General features: G+C 38.2%; 1 protein-coding gene across 2 annotated transcripts in view; it reads left to right on the plus strand.

Moving 5' to 3' along the window:
• Positions 1-22,450, plus strand: part of LOC110473153 (ADAMTS-like protein 1) — a 309,111-nt gene that overhangs the window by 269,395 nt on the left and 17,266 nt on the right. For both annotated transcript variants that reach the window (XM_077790007.1, XM_077790008.1), the window contains 5 exons: positions 762-888; positions 6,716-6,790; positions 9,636-9,793; positions 21,245-21,356; positions 21,963-22,101. In XM_077790007.1, coding sequence (XP_077646133.1) covers positions 762-888; positions 6,716-6,790; positions 9,636-9,793; positions 21,245-21,356; positions 21,963-22,101 — 611 coding nt within the window. The remainder of the gene's footprint in view (positions 1-761; positions 889-6,715; positions 6,791-9,635; positions 9,794-21,244; positions 21,357-21,962; positions 22,102-22,450) is intronic.

Here is a 22,450-nt window from a genome sequence, read left to right on the forward strand (position 1 = left end):
CCTACATTATCATTGTGTTAAATGTAATTAATTTTAAATGTACTGAATTATAAATAACTATTTGATTCTTCCTGGAATAACAAGGTTTTTGCAAACTGAGAAACCTAGTTAATCTATTCAACTCTTAAAATTTTTAACCAAACAATTTGCATGCAGGAATAAAACCAATTTCAGAGCAAGTAATTACATTCATGCAATGACTCTCAAATCTTTTGTTGCAATAATTCCAGCCTTCTTTATCAGATCTTTTGCTATGTCTGAACACAGGCATTGACAGTGTGGAATGGGATTATTGTCAAACATAATTAAAACCACATGGCTTCACCAGCTGCAGAGCAGGTAAAATTTCAGAGCCATGTTGCTATTGATCCATGCTGCTCTTCATTTTATCTATCTGTCTGCTTCCTATCTGTCTTTTTATCTGTTTCAGGCATTTTTCTTTGTGAAACTCTAAGAAGGGAAATTTCTGATAGGACTCTGACCAAGAAAGGTTCACAATGCCCTAAAATAACAACCTCCAACAATACTCTTTTCTTCCTCTGGACTGCAAAAGCCACTGAGTACTAACCTGTTCCCTTATGTCTCGCCTGACTTCAGTGCACAGTGCCAGCCAGAATTGCTGAGCCTCTTTCGTTGCTAAGGTACTTTATGGCCCTCTAGAGATGCTAAGAGAGAAATTTAGAGTAATTAATTGCAGACATGGATTGAGCAGTCAGTTGGTAAGTGCTCATGTTGAACTGCACATCTTTCTTTCTCGCCAGATTGTTGGCTGTGACCACCAGCTGGGAAGTGCTGCCAAGGAAGATAACTGTGGGGTCTGCAATGGAGATGGGTCCACCTGCCGGCTGGTTCGAGGCCAGTATAAGTCCCAGCTCTCTGCAAGTAAACGTAAGCTGTTCCTCCTGGTAGAGTGCCATCTTCCCCTTTTAGCGCAGTTTTTGGTTTTTGCAGGCTAGATTTTACCCCACTCTTTCTTAGGCACCTGAATAGTCATGCTTACTCTGGTTGTCCCCAAAGGTGTTTGCCTCTTGGGTTAAAGCAGCTTTGGTCAGGTTGTGGAGGTGGACAGAGGCTTGTGGAAAGGTGTCATCAGGATATGCCCCATCTCAGCTAGCCAGTTGCTTGTGAAGAGCAGGAGAGCAGGAGGAGGTGGCTCTTCCAGCACCACTCTGGGTGCTTTAGCTGGCTAGGCCCAGGACTTAGTGCACGCTGCTCTGAACAGAATGGTTGGTGCTGCTCTACAGCAAGGGGAGCCCTGAGGGGCATTTGGTGCCAGCCTGGCCGAGTGCTCTCTCCAAGGCCTGTGAGCATCATGTGGGCCAGCGTGCTCAGCACGGCTGCTCAGTTCTACAGGGAATGAGGAACCAAAGTTGTCAGAAACTGCCAACACAGGCTTGAGAGAGCCGTGTGAGCCATGTGAAAAACATGGCCTTTCCCGCATGCTGACCCAGCTTTAACTGAGTAGTACTCATGTACTCCAGTGAGCATATTATTTTATCCTGAACCCCAGACAGATTTTTTCAATCTGTTTATAGCACCACAGATGGAGCTATAAAACTTTTGGGGTGAGAAATAAGGTGTGTCTTATCAGTTTGAAAGAAGGATTAAAAGGTAGGTGTGTTTTCATGCTTATGTAGACGCACCTAAAGAATCACATGTGCTAGCCTGAAAACCTGCCCCCAGCCTTAGAGTTTAATCATACCTGCTCTACCATTCTGGAGCATTCTGTTGCAATTGCTGAATAGCACATGACTTTAAAGAATAAAATAGCAGTGTAATATCTGTTGAAGACTGTATGTATACTTGTGGGTTCTGTAACAGGGAAAGCTGCTTTTTACAAAAGCTTCTCTCTGCCAAAAAAGTAACTGCGTTGGTGTGGAGCATGGCACACAGAGCAGCTGATAGCACAGTGCAGGTGTGGCTCCTTGTTTGCTGAGTGAGAGGGAGAGCAGGAGGAAAAAAGGGGAAGGGAAGGGAAGGGAAGGGAAGGGAAGGGAAGGGAAGGGAAGGGAAGGGAAGGGAAGGGAAGGGAAGGGAAGGGAAGGGAAGGGAAGGGAAGGGAAGGGAAGGGAAGGGAAGGGAAGGGAAGGGAAGGGAAGGGAAGGGAAGGGAAGGGAAGAAAGGAATAATCCTCATAAGAAGATTATGAAGCAGAATTGTACAAGAGGAAAAGGAATAATTCACAAATATTTAGGAATGTAATTTCACCTCATTATTAAGTTATTTTGCAATGGACAGGAACAGATTTGGAAATCTCCAGGCCATTTGGGACGTAATCGTGTTTGTGAATATTTTTTGGCAAATGTCTTTTCCTGTAGGAGAAATTAATTGCTTTTAGTTGCTTTGTGGTAAAATGGTGCTCATCTCTTCTCTACTGAAGATAAAGTCACTAATATATTATGCACAGGACTAAAATGTTAGTAAAACACAGTATGTACTCCCAATGGTTTCCTATTAAATGTAAAGAATATTATATAGGTAATAGAGCAGATGGCTAAGAGCACAATCTTAGACTGAGATAACTGTGAAAAAAAGTTAGAGAACTGATTTCTCAGACACATTTGCCTGTATATAATTGTTATGTAAGCTAGGAAAATTGTAGATTTTATGTGTAGTCTGCATACTGTGGCATTATTTCAATCCCTGCTGTGAACATACATGTTCTTATGCAACACTGTGAACCTTGAATCTATGAATAGTAATTCTTTTTTTAAATTGAATTTAAAAAATCTTAAAAACACAGTTATGAATCCCCTTCACATGTATGAATTCATATGATTTGTTTTTGTGTTTGACTTCAAAATGATTTACATAAATATTGTGGAAATTTGAGATTTTAAATGTTGAAATTCTTTCAAAAATCTATTGTGTTCATTTTCTGCATTTATGCCAGCTCTGTTGGCACTTTATCTGTGTCAGGACCTTGCTTATTTGTCACTATAAACATAAATACACTTGCAAATCTGTGATCAGGGGCTTATTCATTTTATTTATTCAGTCATTTAAATGACTGGATTCACTAGTGGATTGCTAAATTTCAAGTTATCTTTATAAAATAATCCTGGTTTTTTAGATTTATGTCTATTTTATCTGTGGTCTAAACAAGGGTTTAAAAGGCAGACTGCCATTCAGCATTAGAAAAATCAGAGGGGAAATGTACATCAGTGACTAGATACCAGCAGTGCCTAGATATTTGGCCTCACTTAGGATTTTTGTTTCCCTAAGAATAGAATTCAGTCCTGAGGACTGTTCTGGGGCTTGGACAGGTGATCTTTACTCCAGGGTTGTCCCAATAGTTTCTGAAGCTGTTTATATCTCAAAACTATTCCAAACACAGTCTTCAGCTCATCATACTAAAGTAATTTTCTCTTGGTGCTCACATCTGGTTCCCTTATCCCTGTTGTTTATATCATGTAAAGGCATAAGAAAGACATTAATAGCGCTTTTAAGCACTTAGCATTTCCTACAGAAACAGTTTCTCCACTATTTATAGGGGTAGTACACAGAGTGGCCTCAGAGACAGAAACATAGTAGGGCAAGACGTAGTGTGATGCTGAATTCTAAGTTACATATTTAAGAAAAAGGAAGCACCTGTGTCTATACTTTTGTAAGACTAATAATAAAAAGGCTACAAAAACCTTCATTCATTTCAGAAATATTCTTTTTTCTTAGGTGGCTTTGGTGGTTCTTTAGAAGTCTGCAGAAAATACATCTTTCTCTTTTTATTTAGTATCTTCTTTAGGGAACCCTGTATGTCCTTCCTATGAAGATAAGATGCATTTAAGCAGGCTTCCTTGTGTTCACCAAGAAGCTAGAGAGTTAGTCCTGTAAGTTGAAAGTGCATTCTGCTGATCACCTAGTGTATAGTTGGTATTTCCTAAAACATCTGGATTGACATCTGCTAGCAGAATAGGGTAGTTTAAAAGAGACTTGTAGAAATTATAATGCTGTCTAGATATTCACCTAATTACTCTTGTTATGGCAGTCGAAAATATATGTAGCTCCAGATTTCCACTGAATATCAGTAGTAATCAGGAGATAGAAAAAACCCCATTTTTCATCATGAGAACTGACAAACCATTTGTCCAAAATCCAAATTAAAAATCCAAAACTAGAATAAACTTCTCTCTTGTGAGAATCTAATGCATGTATATGACAGTTAACTGCTGCTTTTCTTCTCAGCTTTGAGCCACTGTTTTCCCAGTTATCTGGGACCTTCCTTTGCTTCTATGCATGGTCAGACAAAACCAACCACCTGTTAAAGCATTTTGTTTATTTTCCACACCGCTGCTCAACAATCCATGTCTCTGCATATTGTTGGGGAGAGCTGTGACTAATGTTAGCCTGCTTACTTTCATATCTCTTCACAGGAAATGTCTCCTCCTTATCACTGTAAATCTCAGGAAATTATCCTTCAATCCCCCTGCTTCTGCTTTGTGAAAGCAGGAAGAACTGCTTTCACAGAAGAAGATAAGCATAAATCCCACTGAGCTTTGCATTTCACATAAAGCGTGCTAAGATTTCAAATGGAGAGCAACTACAAGATCAGGTGAAATATAGTCCTAGCAATACCCTGGGGCAGGAGATGCAGGCTGAGAATATAAGCTCACATGGGCTTTAAACTGTCCGTGTTTTCTGTGACATGTCAGTGAGTTGTAACTCTGCAGCACAGAGCTTGTAACTGAGAGACAGATATAATCATGGCATGGGACTGTCTTTAAATAAGACTTGTATAAAAATTATTAATATTTTTTTTTTAAATTAAAGTTACTGTTTTGCTAAACTCAGTCCAAAAAATGCTGTATATATACAGCAAAATGATGTGTCATGCTCACATATTTTGTTCCCCAATGGATAAAATATTTTATACTACTGGGTATCTTGAATCTGAATGCTAGAATGGTACCAATAAAGCAGTATTAGAATATTAGTATTTAATTATTTTTTTTTTTTAGATATTGAATATTTGTTTTTCCAAATACAAAATTTGAATTATGTATTGATATGAAAGATTCCTAGCTTTACTAATTAGTGCGGTATCAGAGATGTGAGTGAGCAAAACCTGTGTTGAGTTTAATTAAACCCAGTTACAAAAGACTTAGACACTGAAATTTTGGATAGTTTGAGAAAACATACCAAATCAGAATGTGAAAATGGGACATGCTTCAGAAGTGCCTGAAAATTTGAACAGTTTTTATGTCCACACAACTTTTGTGGCACTTAGAGTGACTGCTTACATTTCTGCCTAACTTCTGGGGTAATAAGAGGGAGCAAAAGTATGAGTATTTCATTCCATAAAGCTTTGAAAAGTAAGTGTCAGGAATTCTTATATTGCATTACAGAATTTAAAATTTAACTAAAAGTGTTTTAGTTCAGAGTTTTTGAGATATTATGGGTTTGGATAAATGAATGTATCGGATGAATGAATAGATTGCTTAAAAGTTCCTTCTAGTAGTGTTTCCTCTGTCTTTTGGCTCTCCACCTTTGATATAAAATGACCACATCAACAACTATTTCACTAGTAAATGACAATCATGATTTAACTGGGTTCCAAGTGTTTTCCTAGTTTTGTCTGGACAGAAGTGTAAGACCCCAACTCATATATTTGAATGAAAGATAAAATGCTTTTATTGTCTGAGTTGGCCTCACCTGACAAAGCAAAACACTGTTTTGAGAGCAGAGCTGTAGCTCCTGCTAGAAGGCATTTCATAACATAGATGTGAGCAGTTCTAATGAAGAAATAGCAAAAGAGACTTTTTCCTCTCACTTCCACTTTTCCTCTCTCTACCACTTTCTCATTCCCCAGAAAAAATCCTTTTAGGCATGCATACCTTTTCTTTCCCAGCTTCCAGTTTCATGGAAAGAAGGCAGAAAGGACAGGGAAAGGTGAATGAAATGTGCTGGTTAGTCCAGGTCAGCATGCTCTGGGCAGACCACTTCATAACATTGTGTGTCATCTTTCTGTGTCTTTGTGCCTCCCTTCAGGACATTTCTGAGGTTACTGCCTCTTTAGAAATGCTGACCTAACTAACTTTCACAGCTGCAAGTGACCTATACATTTATTCACACCTTGGTTAAAATGCAGTTGGCAAAGCTGCCAAGGGCTTCATAGGTGCAATATCCTTCTTTAATGCCTATTTATGTAACAGTCTAATGGGTTTCTGCTTTTCCAGGGCTTTCTGCTAGCAGTATAGAAAAGGAAGCAGAATTATAGTCCTTATAGTCATTAAAACAAGAGTGTGAAAGGGATAACTGAGAGCACTAGGACACCATCACATAGCATGGACAGGATCATGGAGAAGCTGTGGGGTTTAAGTGGGAAAATGTCAGGTGAGAAATGGGAAAGCTATTCTGGTTAAGTATCAGAATAAGCTTATGCTTCTTGACTTCACCACAAACACGGATTCAAAATACTTAAAAATTTTAAGTGGAGTTGTGATGAAATAGAAACTTCTTAGTTACTCATGAAAAACATAAATAGTTATGAAGGAGTTTGGGATAAATAAAATCAACACGTTTGGATTCTTCTAAGCAGAAGTTTCTTACTACATTTAACAAATTTCTTTTTCAGATTTTTAGTAATATGTCTTGGCATTTTTAATTGGTCCTAAGGTTTTTCTTTTGACTGCCTTGTAAATACCTATTACAATGCTTATTTTAAAACAGATGGGAATTTCCTTGCTTATTTACTCCATGTGTTTTTGCATTCACACAGTGGATGATACAGTGGTTGCTATTCCCTATGGAAGTAGACAAATTCGCCTCGTGCTGAAAGGACCTGATCATTTATGTAAGTAGAAGAAGTTGGTGTGCCCTTGTTTAAGAGAGTCTTGGTAACCTGCAGTGCTCTGTTTACACTGGTTTCCCTCTTTTAGATCACTGATTTCAACACACAGATGAGTCTTGCCCTCAGACGTTTTCCTCTGACCCAGTTATCTCAGTGGTACACTCTTTTCAAAGACAACAGTGCAGAGTTCTTTGTCCCTCCATAATTTTTCAGTCATTTCTGTTTGCTTATCCTTTGGCTGGCTCAATTGGTGTCAAGTGCTTTTGTTTAAAATTTAAAAAGTACATGCCACTGAGTGAAGAAATATTGAGAACAGTAAAGTATAAGCTTCCCTGCAGCTCAGCTCAGCCACCAAGCTGCTCATGACTTTAACACATTCCTGTTATGATCTTTCTCTCTCCCTTGAATGCACATATGCACTCACACCATGCATGTGCACATGCAAACACACACACAAAATCACATTCTAAAGATCTGAGACTGCATACAAAAATGAAATCTTGTTCTTTTGCAGAGATACTGTTCCAAGGAGTGAAGACCACTGAGTTCTGTTAGCCCATCACTTGCCTATAAGACTTTCATGCTTCATCTGTGTATCCCAGTGACTATATACCCCTCTTTTCTGGGAGGAGTCTCAGGATTTGAGAATATTCTGCTGAAGGCAAATCCATTTATTTCATTAATAGAAGCTTCTGGCATCCCTCTCTCTCATTTTCCAGTGCAGTAGCTGCTCACAAGCTGCTTGCTTTTTTATCAACAGGAAATTAATATTAGAGTATTAGTAAATATGATTTACTGTCAGAATAAAACCCCAAACTGTACTGCTTGACCTCTCAGTAGCAGAAATTATTGTAAGATAAGTCGAGCTACCCTTTTCCTCTTTCAAAAGTCTTTAGGAATTTTCTGCAGTACAGATCATTTATGTCTTCTGTGTTTGTTAGTGTAGGTACAAACATGAGTGTTAGCAAAGGATGTGAAACACCAAATCATTTCATTGCCTCCATATTTTCTTTCACCCAAAAATTTTATACAGGGTAGCAAAATAAGGGATAGTTTACTAGTCCTGTACTGTAGCTCCCTACTTGTGTTGAGAAAGCACTGGATTCTTCACATTTAAAGCTCTGGATAAAGACCAGCAAATGAAGGTTATAAACCAAGAAAAAAATATATTATGTTTTTGTTTAAAGTTCAAATGCTGCCTGTACTTCAGTTTTAAGTGTCCCTTTGGGTATTCTTGAGCTGCTCCAGTATAGCTGATATTATTTTGCCAGTACATGACATGCACTCCTCCTTTCTCTCTTGTCTTTTCTAATACAGATATTCTCTGTAGAAAATTTTCTACTTTTGTTATTGTTTCAGTGAAACTGAGCTATAAGACAGCTCAGAGAGAAATGAGATTTTAGCTGGAGAGATGGATCTAAAGCTTCACTCAGGCCATGTCATATTTAATTACAAAAAGATTTGAATCAGCAAGGTCTGCTTCAGTCACTGGTTGAGATTTAGATTAACTGCCGTGTGTAAACATTAATAAGTCCAAATATATCTCTTTCTTGTTTCAGATGTCTCCATGAATCTTTCTGTTTGCCCATCAAAGGATTTTATATATGTATGAGCTAAAGTCAGTTTCAGGGGGAGGGAGTATTTTCCCCTGTGAACTTCAGTTGTGGGAGAAGTCAACAGGAGGTTGATTATATATACACAAGTCTTAAAACCATTTTTACTCCTGTTGCATGCAGTCTTGCCAAAAACAAATAGATGTCCAAGTGAATCACAAGGGAGGAGACTGGTCTCACGGAAAACCAAGGAATTCATCATTACAGTGAAAATTCTTAGTGTACTGCCTCAGCAACTTCCTTCATTAATTAGTTCCCTTAATCCATAGTGAAAAGCAGTCTACTGCAATTACATTTTTGTTCCCCAATTAGCAAACATATGCAAATAAAAGATTGGTTTTGAAAATATATCTCCATCATAGATTAATTGTATGCCTTAGGTGCCTCACTGTCTTGGAGGTTTCCTGCCTATATTCATAAATATATGTGAAAGGTTTTGAGCTTTATAATCTTTATTATGAAAGGCCCTGTTGTTTTTAAATAACTACCAGAAACTGTTTACTGATGAATATGCTGTAAAGCATAATCTGGAGTTGGTAGAGAGGCTAGCTGAATGATGAAACAGACCTAGTTTCTGACTGTTGACTTCTATTTATCATTATCATTACTTTTAATATGACAATCAGAAGTAGCTACTACAAAACAGTATCTGAATTAATGTCCTTTTGCAGAACTGTGAATACAGAGAGAAACAGATGGAGAACTCAGGAGGGTTCAGTACCCACTTTCCCCTTCTACTCCACTGGGATGGGCCAGACTGCTTCTGGAGAGGAAAGGGGATTGCTGTCATACTGATATTTCTTTCCTGAATATCCTGCTTTCAGTTAATTGTCGACCAAAACAGCATGTGGTTAGTGACCCACGTCTGAACTGAAAGAGGGTACAGCAACTTAGCAGTGCTTATGGGCCAAGGTCTAAGTCACGCTCCACATAGGAGCATAAATTACTGAGGGTCAGTTAAAAAAACAACAAATATGCCTAACAGTGAATGGATTAGTATGTCTGGAAGAGTAAAAACATGACCTATGGGTGAGGAGGGGAATGTGAGCTAAAAATACAAGAGTTGAACAAAGACAAAAAGCAGATGGAAAAATAAAAAAGGAAAGTGTGCAAATGTGAATAACTATGGGAAAAGAGTTGCAATATTACTAATTTTTGCTTTTTTTTTTTTTTTCTGCTCTCACTTTAAATTGCAATGCTCTGGTTTCCTGACAGTTTTTTTTTCTGTTTGTCAGATTTGGAAACTAAGACTCTCCAAGGTGTGAAGAGTGAAAACAGCCTCAGCACCACTGGCTCCTTCCTTGTAGAAAATTCTAGCATTGATTTCCAGAAGTTTCCTGACAAGGAGATCTTAAGAATATCTGGGCCTCTCACTGCAGACTTTACTATCAAGGTGAGGGTCATTGGTCATTGGCATCTTAGAGCAACATAAAGTAAGGCCATATGTGCTAGGATTTCCAGTAGATGTTTATCATAAAGCCTAATCCAGGTTTTCTCTTGAACTTTACATGTAATTCTTTATTGTTGTATATCTGAAGAAAACTTCACAGGAAGCTCCTCAGGAGAGAGAGACTGCACTTATGTCAAGAAAGGCATAGACATTATATGCCCTAAAAAGAACTTGTTTCAAGAAAACACAGATTACTTTCTATGTGCACTACTGAGGTAGTTATAAATCAATGGCATGCAGTTATCTTTGTGATAAGTAGAAAGATACATCTTTGACCCATAGTTTGTTGGGTGTATACTGGTGTAGTTGCACAGAAGACTGAAAGAAAGTGAAAAGTCTCCAAGCTCTAAAATAAATGGGATAATTTTTCTTGAGAAGTTGTGGCATCATTTTGAAGTTCTGCTTTTTGTTGCACTGGCAATAAGAGGAAAATTATTTCTTGCCATTAGAGCATTTCTATTCTTACAGGTAATATAAAACACATTGCTGGAAGCAGTGCGCACATTCTGTGGGAAAACAAACATACAAAAATGAACATTTGGGAGTTGCAATAAAATAAATCATTTTCCAGTAGGTCCAAGGAACCTGAAGGATTTCAGCTGTAAAGCTGCAAAACCTGTATCATGTCCAGGACTATGTAAATTTTTCACTATAAGCCTCAGTAGTAGATGACATTTGTTTTATCCTTGAGCTAATGGCAGCTAGAGGTTTGAACAGTGACATGGAAAATGTCCTAAGTGATTGTCCTGGGTTAAGCTGAGTTGTGATGGAATGGGTTACCTTGGGAAGTAGCACAGTCTTGTAGATTGTCCCTTGTCCTGCAAGGGCAACAGGAGGGTTATACTCTCTTCCCTATATTTCCACTGTAGTCTTTTATAACAGGGAAAATAGCTTTATCCCTTAGTGTCTCTATTTCCTTGTCTACCAAAGCAAGGCAAGAATTGCTGGTTAAAGGAAAGTTGTACTCTGTGTAAATGATGACAGTCCAACCAATGTACAAGCCAGTTAGGCATGGGCAGAACAGACACTGCTGAATTGAGGTGAAACTATTTTGAGTTCTGCTATGTGTTTGCACCATTGAAAATCACAGTAACACAACTCATTAGGTGCTAAATCTATTGTCTTTTGTGGATATAGAAAAATACACCAAAAACTGTCAACCCACTGTTCATGGTTGTAGGATCTTTTCTAAGATTAGAATTAAGTTTTGCAACAGATTAGGCACCGAAAAAATCTCTTCTTTTGAATCACTGTTCATTTTTTAATCAACAGCTATAGAAGATACTTCAGCTCTTGCTTCATGCAACACAGATATTATTCTGCACTATTAAATTATTTTTCTAGCAAGTTTTTTTTTTCTTCTGAATATTTATTTTGTTAGATTTTACCAGATATAAGCATGCATAGATGCATGTACAGCTGCATGAAAATCAAGATGCTACCTCTCAGTTATGTCAGGCTTGGAAATTGTTTTTCATACTTGCTTTATCCATGATGATTTTCCCTTCAGGTTTTGAAGTTAAAGTGCTTTTCTTTGAAAAAATCAGATTAAATATTTCTCTGTGGTGTTAGTAAGCTCTCCTTAAAAAGTGGGATCTCTTTGGGTGTCAAGATTTACTTTCCTGGGCCAAGGCAGATTTTTATGAGAACAGATCTAAATGAATTTGTAGATGTAGCAGAACTCTAGTTTACAAGTAATTGTTCCCCAAATTATTTTTGTAATCCTTTTCACTTGACTCTGAATGCTCTTATTCAGACAGGTCAAGTTAGACATCTGGATATAATTCAGAAGTAGAATCTAAATGTAAGAGTTGACAACTTTCTTTATTGGTAACACAAAGTGCTTTAAAATTTAAGAAGAAACCTCATGATGCTTCTGGAGGACCTGAGTTGTATAATTATTGGATTTCTTTACTGTGTAATAATCAATGGTATGTTCCTCATATGCAAAATTCTTTGCAATCTTTTCACAAGATGTGTAAATAATAGAAATTATTCAGTAAAACTGCTGTATTTAGAAGTTGTTATCACAAATTTGAAGGAGGAGCGAAGCTTTCATATTCTTATTTTTTATATTGATCATTTGAGAATTGTAAGTCTGCTCTGTAAACTTAAATTTTTGAAAGGCAAAGGACATGGCAAATGTGCCAGTAAACTTAAATCCTGCTAGAATTACTTTTCCTAAATTCTGATGATTTGTCTGTTTTGATGTTTTCAGTACAAAATTCTGGTTCACATAAATAGAAATGCCTCTTTCCTGTAAGAAAAATGTGTTGTCTTTGACATAATCCTGAAGAAATTAAGTTCCATTTCCATTTGGAAATCTGTTTCTGTGGTCTAGAGATAAGAGTAGTAATATCACACAGCGGGGCATGCCCTTTACGGCAGATCTACCCCTGATCTGCTCTGTTGCTGGTGTCGTGTTTGTTCACTTGTCTGTGCTAAAACATCTCTGTTGATAGTGTACATTTCAGACCCTAAACAGAGAATCTTGGGGTACTCAGTTCATGTGCATCTGCTCTCCTTTGAGCAGGGTGAAGCAGTACTGTCAGATGACCATATAATGAGAGCAGACATCACCAGATGACTGTAAATCTGAAATGCATTAGTGGCAGGCTTACAGGAACCACCAGTAGCAACTGCCAGTGAAGAGTGAGGCTGGCAAAGCACAGCCTGTCAGGATCTGCTCTACAGGCTGATTGTTGCACAGCTAGGGCCTTAATCCTGTGGCTGAGGTGTGAGCCAGCAAAGATCAGTGGGTTTAAAACAAGGTCTAGTGAAGGGTATTATCTAGGCTTGGTTTTGGTTTGGAGGATAAATAATCGTAGGACTAGATCTAGGCTGGACTATATTTATGTTGGTTTTAAATCCCTGGTATTGACGAGTTATTCATACTGTTTACCCAGACCCAGCCCTTTGCATGAACAATGCATAAAGTTGAATTGCACAAATGTTTATTTGGAGGCTTTTAGAAGTATTTAGATTAGGATTGCATTGTATTGGTGTTGTCTTTTGCAGTGCTAGGGCTGACAAGCCTTAGCTAAGCACTGCTGCCTAGAGAGACTGTCTGGTCCTGGGGTTTTTTGTGCTGCTGTCTGGGGTGTTCTGCTGGCTGATTAAGAAATAGAGTGAACTGGGTTCACTTGGGCAGAGTTACAGCTGAAATTAGGGCTTTAGCCATCAATTGTCCAAAAAAATCATAGAATGCATCTCAAAAGTAGATGCTTAATTAAACAGAATTCTAGAGCTAGGCAGACAGCTGTTGGCTCAGCTGCAATGTAGCACTGGCAGAAGGTGCTGGTGAGATAAATGCATTTGATAACAGTCCAGGTTAGCAAAAGAAAATAAGGCTGAGACTTAGTCTAGACTTCCTGGGATTTGCAAGGGCATGCAAGAGATAATGAATGTACAGGCAGCCAGCTGGCAAAGAGGTTGATGGGCCTTGTCAGTCTAGGGCCAGGGTTGGATTAAATGTTACTTTGAACAAAGAGCACAAAGTGATATACTTTGTGGCATGAAATAAATCATTTCAGTGTTCACTTTAAGGCTGAGACCAAATGATGCAAATTTGCTTGATCAGCAAAGAGCTACTGTTTATGGTTGACATATTGTTGGATATTTTAGGTATTATCATATTAGGATTGGGAGTGAAGACCGTAAGCATCTTCTGTGCAATGTAGTTTGGATGCTAGCAGTGGTTTCCAAAAGAGATTATGCCTCATATTTGAGAGAAGGCTTCCTATAAAGTGGGAAGTGGTGAAGAATCTTGGAAGCACTGACAGCTTGGAGTTAAGATGGTGCTCCTGGAAGTAGATGAGAAGTAGAATTAAGGCTGAGTAGACAGAAATAGCAATAGTTAAAGTTTAGTGTAACTGATTCAGCTTTTGTGCATCTAGAAGAGATCAATGGAATATTGTCAATTTGTTGTAAAGCAAAAGTACCTCTTGAGATATGTGTCTTCCTGAGGTCATTTGGGCACACTGCAGATTGGATTTAAATGTCTATTTTATATAAAAAGATATCTGTACATAAATGTATATGTTGACAAAGAGTGAACTTACAATCTACAATTACTTGAAAGAAAGTTATAACGAGGTGGGGGTCAGTCTCTTCTCCTAGGTAAGAAGTAACAGGACAGAAGGAAATGGTCTAAAGTTGTGCCAGGGGAGCTATACTTTGAACACTAGAAAAAGTTTCATTGCCCAAAGGCTGATTTAGTGTTGGAACAGGCTGCCCAGAGAAGTAGTGGAATCACCCACCCTGGCAGGGCTCAAAAACTGAGTTGACATGGTGCTTAAAGACATGGTGTTGTGGTGAATTTGGCAGTGTCAAGTTAGTGGTTGGACTAGATGAGCTTAGAAGTCTTTTTCAACCTTGATAGTTTTATGATTTTGTATACATAATAATCAGGACAAATGGATTCTACCTGGCTCTAGAATTTCCCTCTGTTTTTCTTCCTTTCTGCAGAATTCTATTGATGTTTTTAACTGATGCTGCACCCTGAGCTGATATTTTCAGAGAAATATCTGAAACAACCCTTTATGATTCTGAATAGCAAAAGCTAATGTGGACAACAGTTTTGTATAGAATTAGCATATATAATTAATTGGGGTTTCCCATAGACATTATTTCTTTTTTTACTGAACTCGAATTTTAGTCTGTCAAAACTTTGGGTGCTTTCACAGATGGTTTAGGTACCATTCATAAGCTTTTTCATTAACAGACTTGGTAAACTCATGGTTGACCCTTTATCCTGCTCATCTGTGCATCTGACTAACAGCTCATGCCATAGCACATATCCCTTAGGGATTCCATGGTCCTTCATCCATTGCAAGAGAAGGTTATTTGACCATTTGTTACCCAGTCATCTGCTCATGGGAAGATCTTCTGTAAGAATCTGTCTAGGACCTTTGGTGAGGGCCCTAGAAAAAACCTAGAATAATAAAACCACCTCTATTTTTTTGACAAAGTAAACCAGAATACTCAGGAAAAATTCTTTCTCAGGGTACTATTGAAGTTGTGTTTTCTTTTTACATTCTATCTATTCACCCAATAACTGAGCTAGAAGCTAGAAGACTGAACAGTCATGAACACTATTGGACTTATTAGTCATGAAGTGTCTTCTGAAAACTGTTACAAATTTCTATCTATATTTATGTGTTTTAAAACACAGTTTATGCATGTAAGTAGACTGAATATGTGATTTGGATTTGTGGCTTCTGTGCTCAACCAGTACATCATTTGAAACTAGTGGGTGGATGCTGTTCGGATCTGAAGATGTGTTACCTATAATTTTACATACTTCTTTAAAATACTGCTGATCTGAAATGTACTGGCAGGTTTTAAAGCAGTAGAGACAGCTTCTTAGGCCTTCTTAGGCATGTAATTTTCTATTCCTCTGACAAAAGGCTATTTGTATTATTTTTTCTTTTCTTATTATGTAACTTTTGTTTACCTATATCTCTCAAAAATCAGTAACTTTTTGGTGCTATGAAGGCTTGTTGCCAACAATTTTTCACTATTTTAACAATTGGTATGTGTGTGGCAAGAAATGCCCTTTCAATTTTTTAATTTTCTTTTTATACAGTATCTATCACAATAGGATCGTCTTTTTACATTGATTTATTGGATATTGCCATTAATAAATTAAGTTCCATAAATATTCTGCAGTGATGATTAAGGTGGCTTGTTTGAAGGTGAATTCTCTTACCCTGGCTGTTGATGGTGAAATGCTCTTTCCACAATGACTGGGAGGCCAGTATCAAAGGTATCAAAGCAGAGATTTAGCACATCTGGTTTTGGTGTACTTCAGGTTGCCTTTGGTTCCATGGAATAATTTTGGTCTTCTCATTTGAGAAACATCCATATTGCACTTACTAGTGGATTTTCTACAAGTGGTTAATTATTATAGCTGCTACCTGAGGTTCTATTGCTGCCAGCTATCCTAGCCATTCCGCTGCAGTGATTTTCTCTTTTTTTCTTCTTTTGGGCAGAATAATAGAACTGGTGAAAGATTTGAACCTTCTAGTTTTCTATTTCGGCTTTGTGAGAGAATTAATCTAAAGGCTTTTTAACAGACTTATCACCTAAAGGAATACTGTTTAATCCAAGATTGGTTCAGGGTGAGCAATTCAATTCAGAGATACTTTGTAAAATATGTAGATCAGTGACAAGATAATTTCAGAGTGATTTCTCTGGCTGATATAGATTGACAAGCAACAGATGGAGCTGAATTTCATAAGAGAGACAAGCCCAAAACCAAAGTGATGCAACACAGGACTATCACAGTCAGGAGATATGAATGCAGAAGAGGACAGTAGATATGCTCCCTGGACCTCAAAGTGTAGACCTGTCTTAAAACATATGCTTGAAAGCCTTCAGCATCTCTCATTATTTACATTTTATGTACCTTTTATGTTATTTTAAACAATCTTGTAAACTTATTTTCCCATGACAATGTCTGGCTTCTATTTCCTTCACGAACAAATTATTAACAGGAACAACTTGTACAACTTCCTTTATTTTTCAGTGCAAGATATCACTGCATACAACCAGCAGTATTGAAGCACTCTCGGTAGAGTACTTTTTATACTGACATGAGGAGCATAAAATTACATTTGTCATATTTCTCATTAATTATTTTCATTAGTATCAATTTGATGATTTGGTATGTGGAACTTGCAGAAAGCATTCAGAATCAGAATCAGAATCAGAATAATAATATCAGATAATTCATTAGAACTTTTCTAATAAGCATGGTGACATGGAGCTGGTTCACAGCAATCCAGATCGAGTTGTGTAAGACAAAATTTACTGAAGCACTTCCAGTGGAGGACAATAAAACTGGTGAACAGCCTAGAGAGTAGGGCCTATGAGGAGTGGCTGAGGGCGCTGGGGTTGTTTAGCCTGGAGAGGAGGAGGCTCAGGGGTGAACATATCTCTCTCTATGACTGCCTGAAAAAAGACTGTAGCCAGGTGGGCTACAGTTCCTTCAGTTCCTTCTCACAGGACAACCACAGGACAGGAGGACACAAGCTTAAGCTGCACCAGAGTAGGTCAAAATTGAACATCAGGAAGAACTTCACTGGAAGGGTATTCGGGTGTTGAAATCATCTGACCAGGGAGGTAGTGGACTCACCATGCCTGGAGATATTCCAGAAACAATTGGACATAGTACTTAGTGCTGTGGTTCAGTTGACATGGTGGTGTTTGGTCAAAGGTTGGACTCCGTGATCTGGGAAGCCTTTTCAACCTTCATGATTCTATGTTTCTGAGTTACAAGATAGTAATTCCCTTTCTCTGTCCCCATTTTGGAACACACACACACAAGAAAGAAATGGTGTCTTTCCTCCTCACCTACCCCCAACTGCATAAAATGAGAACATTTTATTGAATATACTTTTCATGGCTCAGCTGTACAAGTAACACTAATAATTACTTGGTTATGACTGCTGGTTTTAAAGTGCTAATTAAATTTTGAAACTGTCCAAATAAACTACTGCAGTTTTTTAGGCCAGGCCATATGTTCTTCAGAGAACAAAATGAAATGGTTCAGGCATACACTGCCAAAATCAAGCAAGCAACGGTTGGGCTTTTGGGAACTCTCGTTGTTTGGTTTTATGTGAACTAATAAAATTTTGGAGCTGTAGAAAAAAACAGCAAAGTGCAAGGGTGAAGACAGATGTTGTGGTGTCTTGTCCATAGAGCAGATCAGAATATCTCAAAAAGATATTCTTTCATGTTCAAATTTTTGTTTTCTTGTTTTCATTTGACTTTCTGTGACATGTCCCAAACTAAATCTGCATTTTATCAAACTTCACCTGAGCAACAGTTTGCAGTTCTCTTGCATCATCCAAGGCAGGCATTAACAAAATTAGTGTAAAAATAGTCTAAAAGATATTTTTTCCAAGGTCTTTCAACAGAAGAAAAAATATTATTCTGTTGATAGTGACTGTAGGCTAGACAGTGGATATTCTGAAGACTCTAGTTTTAATTAGTTCCTTGGATGACTGGTGTGATTCTTTAGGGGCAATAGATGGCTGAACATGAAGCAGTGTGTGCCCTGGTGGCCAAGAAGGCCAAGGGCATCCTGGCCCGTGTAAGGAATGGTGTGGCCAGCAGGAGCAGGGAGGTCGTTCTTCCCCTGAACTCAGCACTGGTGAGGCTGCACCTTGAGTGCTGTGTCCAGTTCTGGGCCCTCAGTTTAGGAAGATGCCTGAGCATGGCACGTTGCAGGCATGTTGAGATGCCTGAGCACATCAAGAAGAGGGCAACAAGATTGGTGAGGGGCTTGGAACACAAACCCTGTGAGGAATGATTGAGGGAGCTGGGGTTCCCTGAAAGGACAGCATAGCCAAGGTAGGTGTGGGTCGATCTCTTCTCTCAGGCAAATAGTGATAGAGCAAGAGGACACAGTCTTAAGCTGTGCTGGGGGAAGTTTAGAAAAAAAAATATTCGTTAAAAGAGTGATTAAAGGAATCACTCTGCAATAATCTGCTCAGGGAGGTGATAGAGTTACTCTCTGTGGAGGTATTTATAAAAAGACTGGACATGGCACTCAGTGCCATGGTTTGGTTGATGAGGAGGTGTTAGGTGTTGGGCTTGATGTTCTCAAAGGTCTTTTCCAACCAAGTTCATTCTTTGATTCTCTGAATCTGTGAAGGGCTGCTCTGATGTTAGGAATGCTCCAAATTCCCCTGAAAGTTAAAGGAAGTCAAGGATGATATCTGGGGAGTTGCCATGCACAAATGCAGGGATGAGTGCTCTGCAAGGTCTGTGTGCTTTTGACTTCAGCTGTTAATAAATCTAGATAGGATTTTATTTGCAAATATAATCAATTGCTATTTTTTCTAGTTCAGTTATCTAAGTGTGCAAAACTCCTCGTTATTTAGAGGACTAGCTTAAGGTTCTCAGGTGACATTTCTGTTTGGATCTTTAGCATTTCTCATAGCTACAAGAGTGTTGCTAATACTGCAAGGGTAAAAATTTTCATCATACTACAGAGCTGAGTATTTCAATGTGTGGCAGCTGGCCCTGTGTAGCCAAACCACATTTCTTACAGCATTTAGCTATGAAGTCTCACTGAGTTTTTCAGGGCTCAAGCAGCCAATGATGTTTTTTCCTGGATAAAGATCTTAGCTTTAACAAACATTCAAACTAAATCAAAAAGAAGCTTTTGCTGTGTGTAATCACAGTTTATTCTGTGACTCTTCTGCTTACAATACTCCTTAAAAATACACAATATTGTGTATGCTTCTTTTATTTGCTTGTTTTGTATAATTTGAGCTTATGACTATGTCTCATTGTAATTCTTCCCCACCTATTTTGTTAACATGGCTATATTAATGACTTCCACATAAAACTGGAAAAGATGGTGCATCTGTCTTTTCTCTGTGCTGAAACAGACAGATAGTTCCAAACATGCAGGAATAGTCTGCAGAGAGAGAGGAACTTTCTTTTTTCCTGATTTTTTTTTTTTTTCAGTGTAAACTCTTTTTTCCTCTCCTTTATTTTATAGTAGCCCATGTGTGAGCTCTTGGTCTTTTCTTCACAATTCACTGCAGACTGTACTGCTGAGGAGACCTGAGTTTGGGAATCACTGATGATCCTTAAAATACAAAGAGCAAAAGCTTTCTCCCCAGAGAATGCCTTTCCTGCACATTGAGATCAGAGACCTCCCCAGATGGTTTCCAGCACAACAGAACATTTTTCCCAGGAGTGCCTGAAGCTTTCATGAGCCCGGAAAGACCCTTCTGAAGTGTGTAATTAATGCACCATCCCGGCACAAGGAATTAAGTATCCTGTTTCTGACACACATTCAAACAGTATTGATCTGTGCAAAAGGCCTCCCATTTGCTGAAGCAGTTGTATTGCTACAGCTGGTTTGGGTTTTTCTCCTTTTGAGAATTGACATCACTGTTTAATTAGAAAAGGAGGGCAGCCTTATTCTCAGTGGACCAGACCTCATACACACATCAATATTCTTTCCCTCCTCCTGCTCTTCAAGATATATCTTGATTTGTAATCATGTTGCTGTCTATCTAAAGGGGAAAACAAAACAAACTACCCAAGTTACAAAGTTCATCTCAATTTGTCATGTTTTTGCTTCTGTTTCACAGACCATTCTTTGACAGTGTCTCTTGGTATTTGGAAAGAGAGAAGAGAAAAATGGTGTTTCCAAAAGTAGGAGACTCACTTGAAACATGAGAGGAAAAAAAGGAAAAGGGGGCACTGGCTAAACAGTTTAAGCTGTCGGAAAAAAAGTTGGGAGGATTGCTTCTGAGAGCAGCAGTACTGTCTTGCAGAAGGGTCTATCTTTTCTAGCTGTGATTTGGCAGTTTTTTCTACTGTGATAGCATCATGCTATTGATGCAGAGATGCTCAAGCAGCACTGAAATACTGTATCAAATAATAGGACAAATAATCAAATAGAAGAGGTTTTTAGTAGCAGATTTTTGTTCTTCCCTTGCCAGCTGTTCATGCAGCGGCATAAAGTTAAGGACAGGTGATAACCTGATGAGATTTTGAAGTCCTCATAACTGGATTAATCAGCATAGATATAAAGAGGAAGGATTTTTGACTTGGCAGGGTGGAAGTGGTGCTGTTTTGCCTCTATGAGGATCTCTTCTATTGCAGTCCTTGCACTACAAACTTGTTTGTGTGGGACATCCATTCAGCACACCTAGTACTGAAAGTATGCTGGCTTTTAGGCTCAGGTGGCTTCTAGGCTCTAAGGAGCTTTGCAGACATGCACTTATCCCCAGCCAGGATTCCATGCCTATGACTGAAGGAAGCATTTTTACAAGGAAAATAAAGTAAGCAGAAGAAAAAACTTCATAATAACGACAGTGACACAAAGGAGAATGAAATAAAGACCTGACCTCAGGAAAAAAATAAAAGGTGAATTAAAGTTTTTATACTGTTTATTATTTTTCACAGTGCAGCCTCCCATGTTTTAGTCTGTATTTCCAAGTGTATTATAACTGTTCAGAGAATGTTTTTTGAGAAACATTAAAGATCTAAAATCTATGTCCATGTGTCAGGGACACTAGATAGGGGAAGGTGATTTTCTAGCTCATTAAACATCAGCCCCTATCCTCTGTCCCTATAAAATTATTCAGTAACACTAATCATACATTTGCTATTTACTCATTATTTCAGAATGTGGTCTCAAAATGGTCACTGATTATGCCCAGAAATTTATTTGACTCTGTTTTGAACCCAAGATTTTGCCACTGATCAACGCTTTGTTTTTGTATTTAGTTTTCCTATTACAAAGTGTATCTAATATTTCACGAAGCTTCAAGATGTCTCCAATCTGCAAGATGCTTCTGGTGGAATACTTCTTCACAGCATTTGTGTTAGGCTCACTCTTTGATATAACCTCTTTTTCAGATTCATTATGCTGGTGCTGCTGACAGTTCAGTCCAGTTCATCTTCTACCAGCCAATCATTCACAGATGGAGGGAAACTGATTTTTTCCCTTGTTCAGCATCCTGTGGTGGAGGTAATGAATTACTGCTGTATTTCAGAAGCTGTCATCTGCATACATTACCTGTGCCAACTACTGCCCTGAGTTTTGGACCTTAAAAATAGGCAAAATCTAAAAATTTGAATAGTTACAACGAATTGAAGGGAGGGATTTAGCAACATAGTAGTAACCTGTAGATTTTCAGCATTGTGCCATACTCTGTGGATAAAGGACATATTGATAGCTACATATCTGTATTTAATTCTATATCTGTCAGACATAAGGGCTGATGGGATTTGGGCCTGGATTTGGTAAAACAAGATGTCTCCATTTGTCCCTGTTCCTACCAGCAGGTTTATTCTCTATACCAAAATGAAGGGCACAATTCCTGGTGACTAAGAAACCTCAGCCTTTGTTTTTTGTTGTTTTTTCTGAATTTTTATTTGATCATACTGGTTATCTTCTGTTTCCTACTACATGTGATTTACATTGCTGTTTTCAATCTGGCCTGTAAAACAACAGCTGTTATGTCCAAAAGCACTGAAGCAAGCTGATATTTTCCAAACCAGAACTTAGATACATTTTAGAGCCAGACAGAAATAACATCACATCTTATATTATTTATTCCTCTGTGTATCGCAGGTTATCAGCTGACATCTGCTGAATGCTTTGATCTGAGAAGCAATCGGGTAGTAGCAGATCAATACTGTCACTACTATCCTGAAAATATCAAGCCAAAACCAAAACTTCAAGAGTGTAATCTGGATCCTTGTCCTGCAAGGTCAGTTGGCTTTAATTTTAAAGGAGACTGAGCTCTAAAGGAGTAAAAATAACATAGGAAAATATTCTGTTGCTATTTTTCACAGTGTCATTTATCCTACATAATTCAACCTCTCTCTCATTCTAAGAATGAACTGTGTAGAACACCTCTATTTAGCATCTTCACAGAGCAGAGACTGATTTGAAATGGTTGTTTCTTCCCCTCAGAATGTATTTTGCCTCATTCATTGTTACCAAGTGTAAAAAAACAAATTGTCCATGATACCATGCCCATGCTCTGAATTCATGTGCTAAATACATGTCTCTTAAGTGTTAGTGAGAGAGAAATAATTCTTTCTGCATGAAAATTA

Source organism: Lonchura striata, chromosome Z (genome assembly GCF_046129695.1).
Source record: "Lonchura striata isolate bLonStr1 chromosome Z, bLonStr1.mat, whole genome shotgun sequence".
NCBI lineage: Eukaryota > Metazoa > Chordata > Aves > Passeriformes > Estrildidae > Lonchura > Lonchura striata.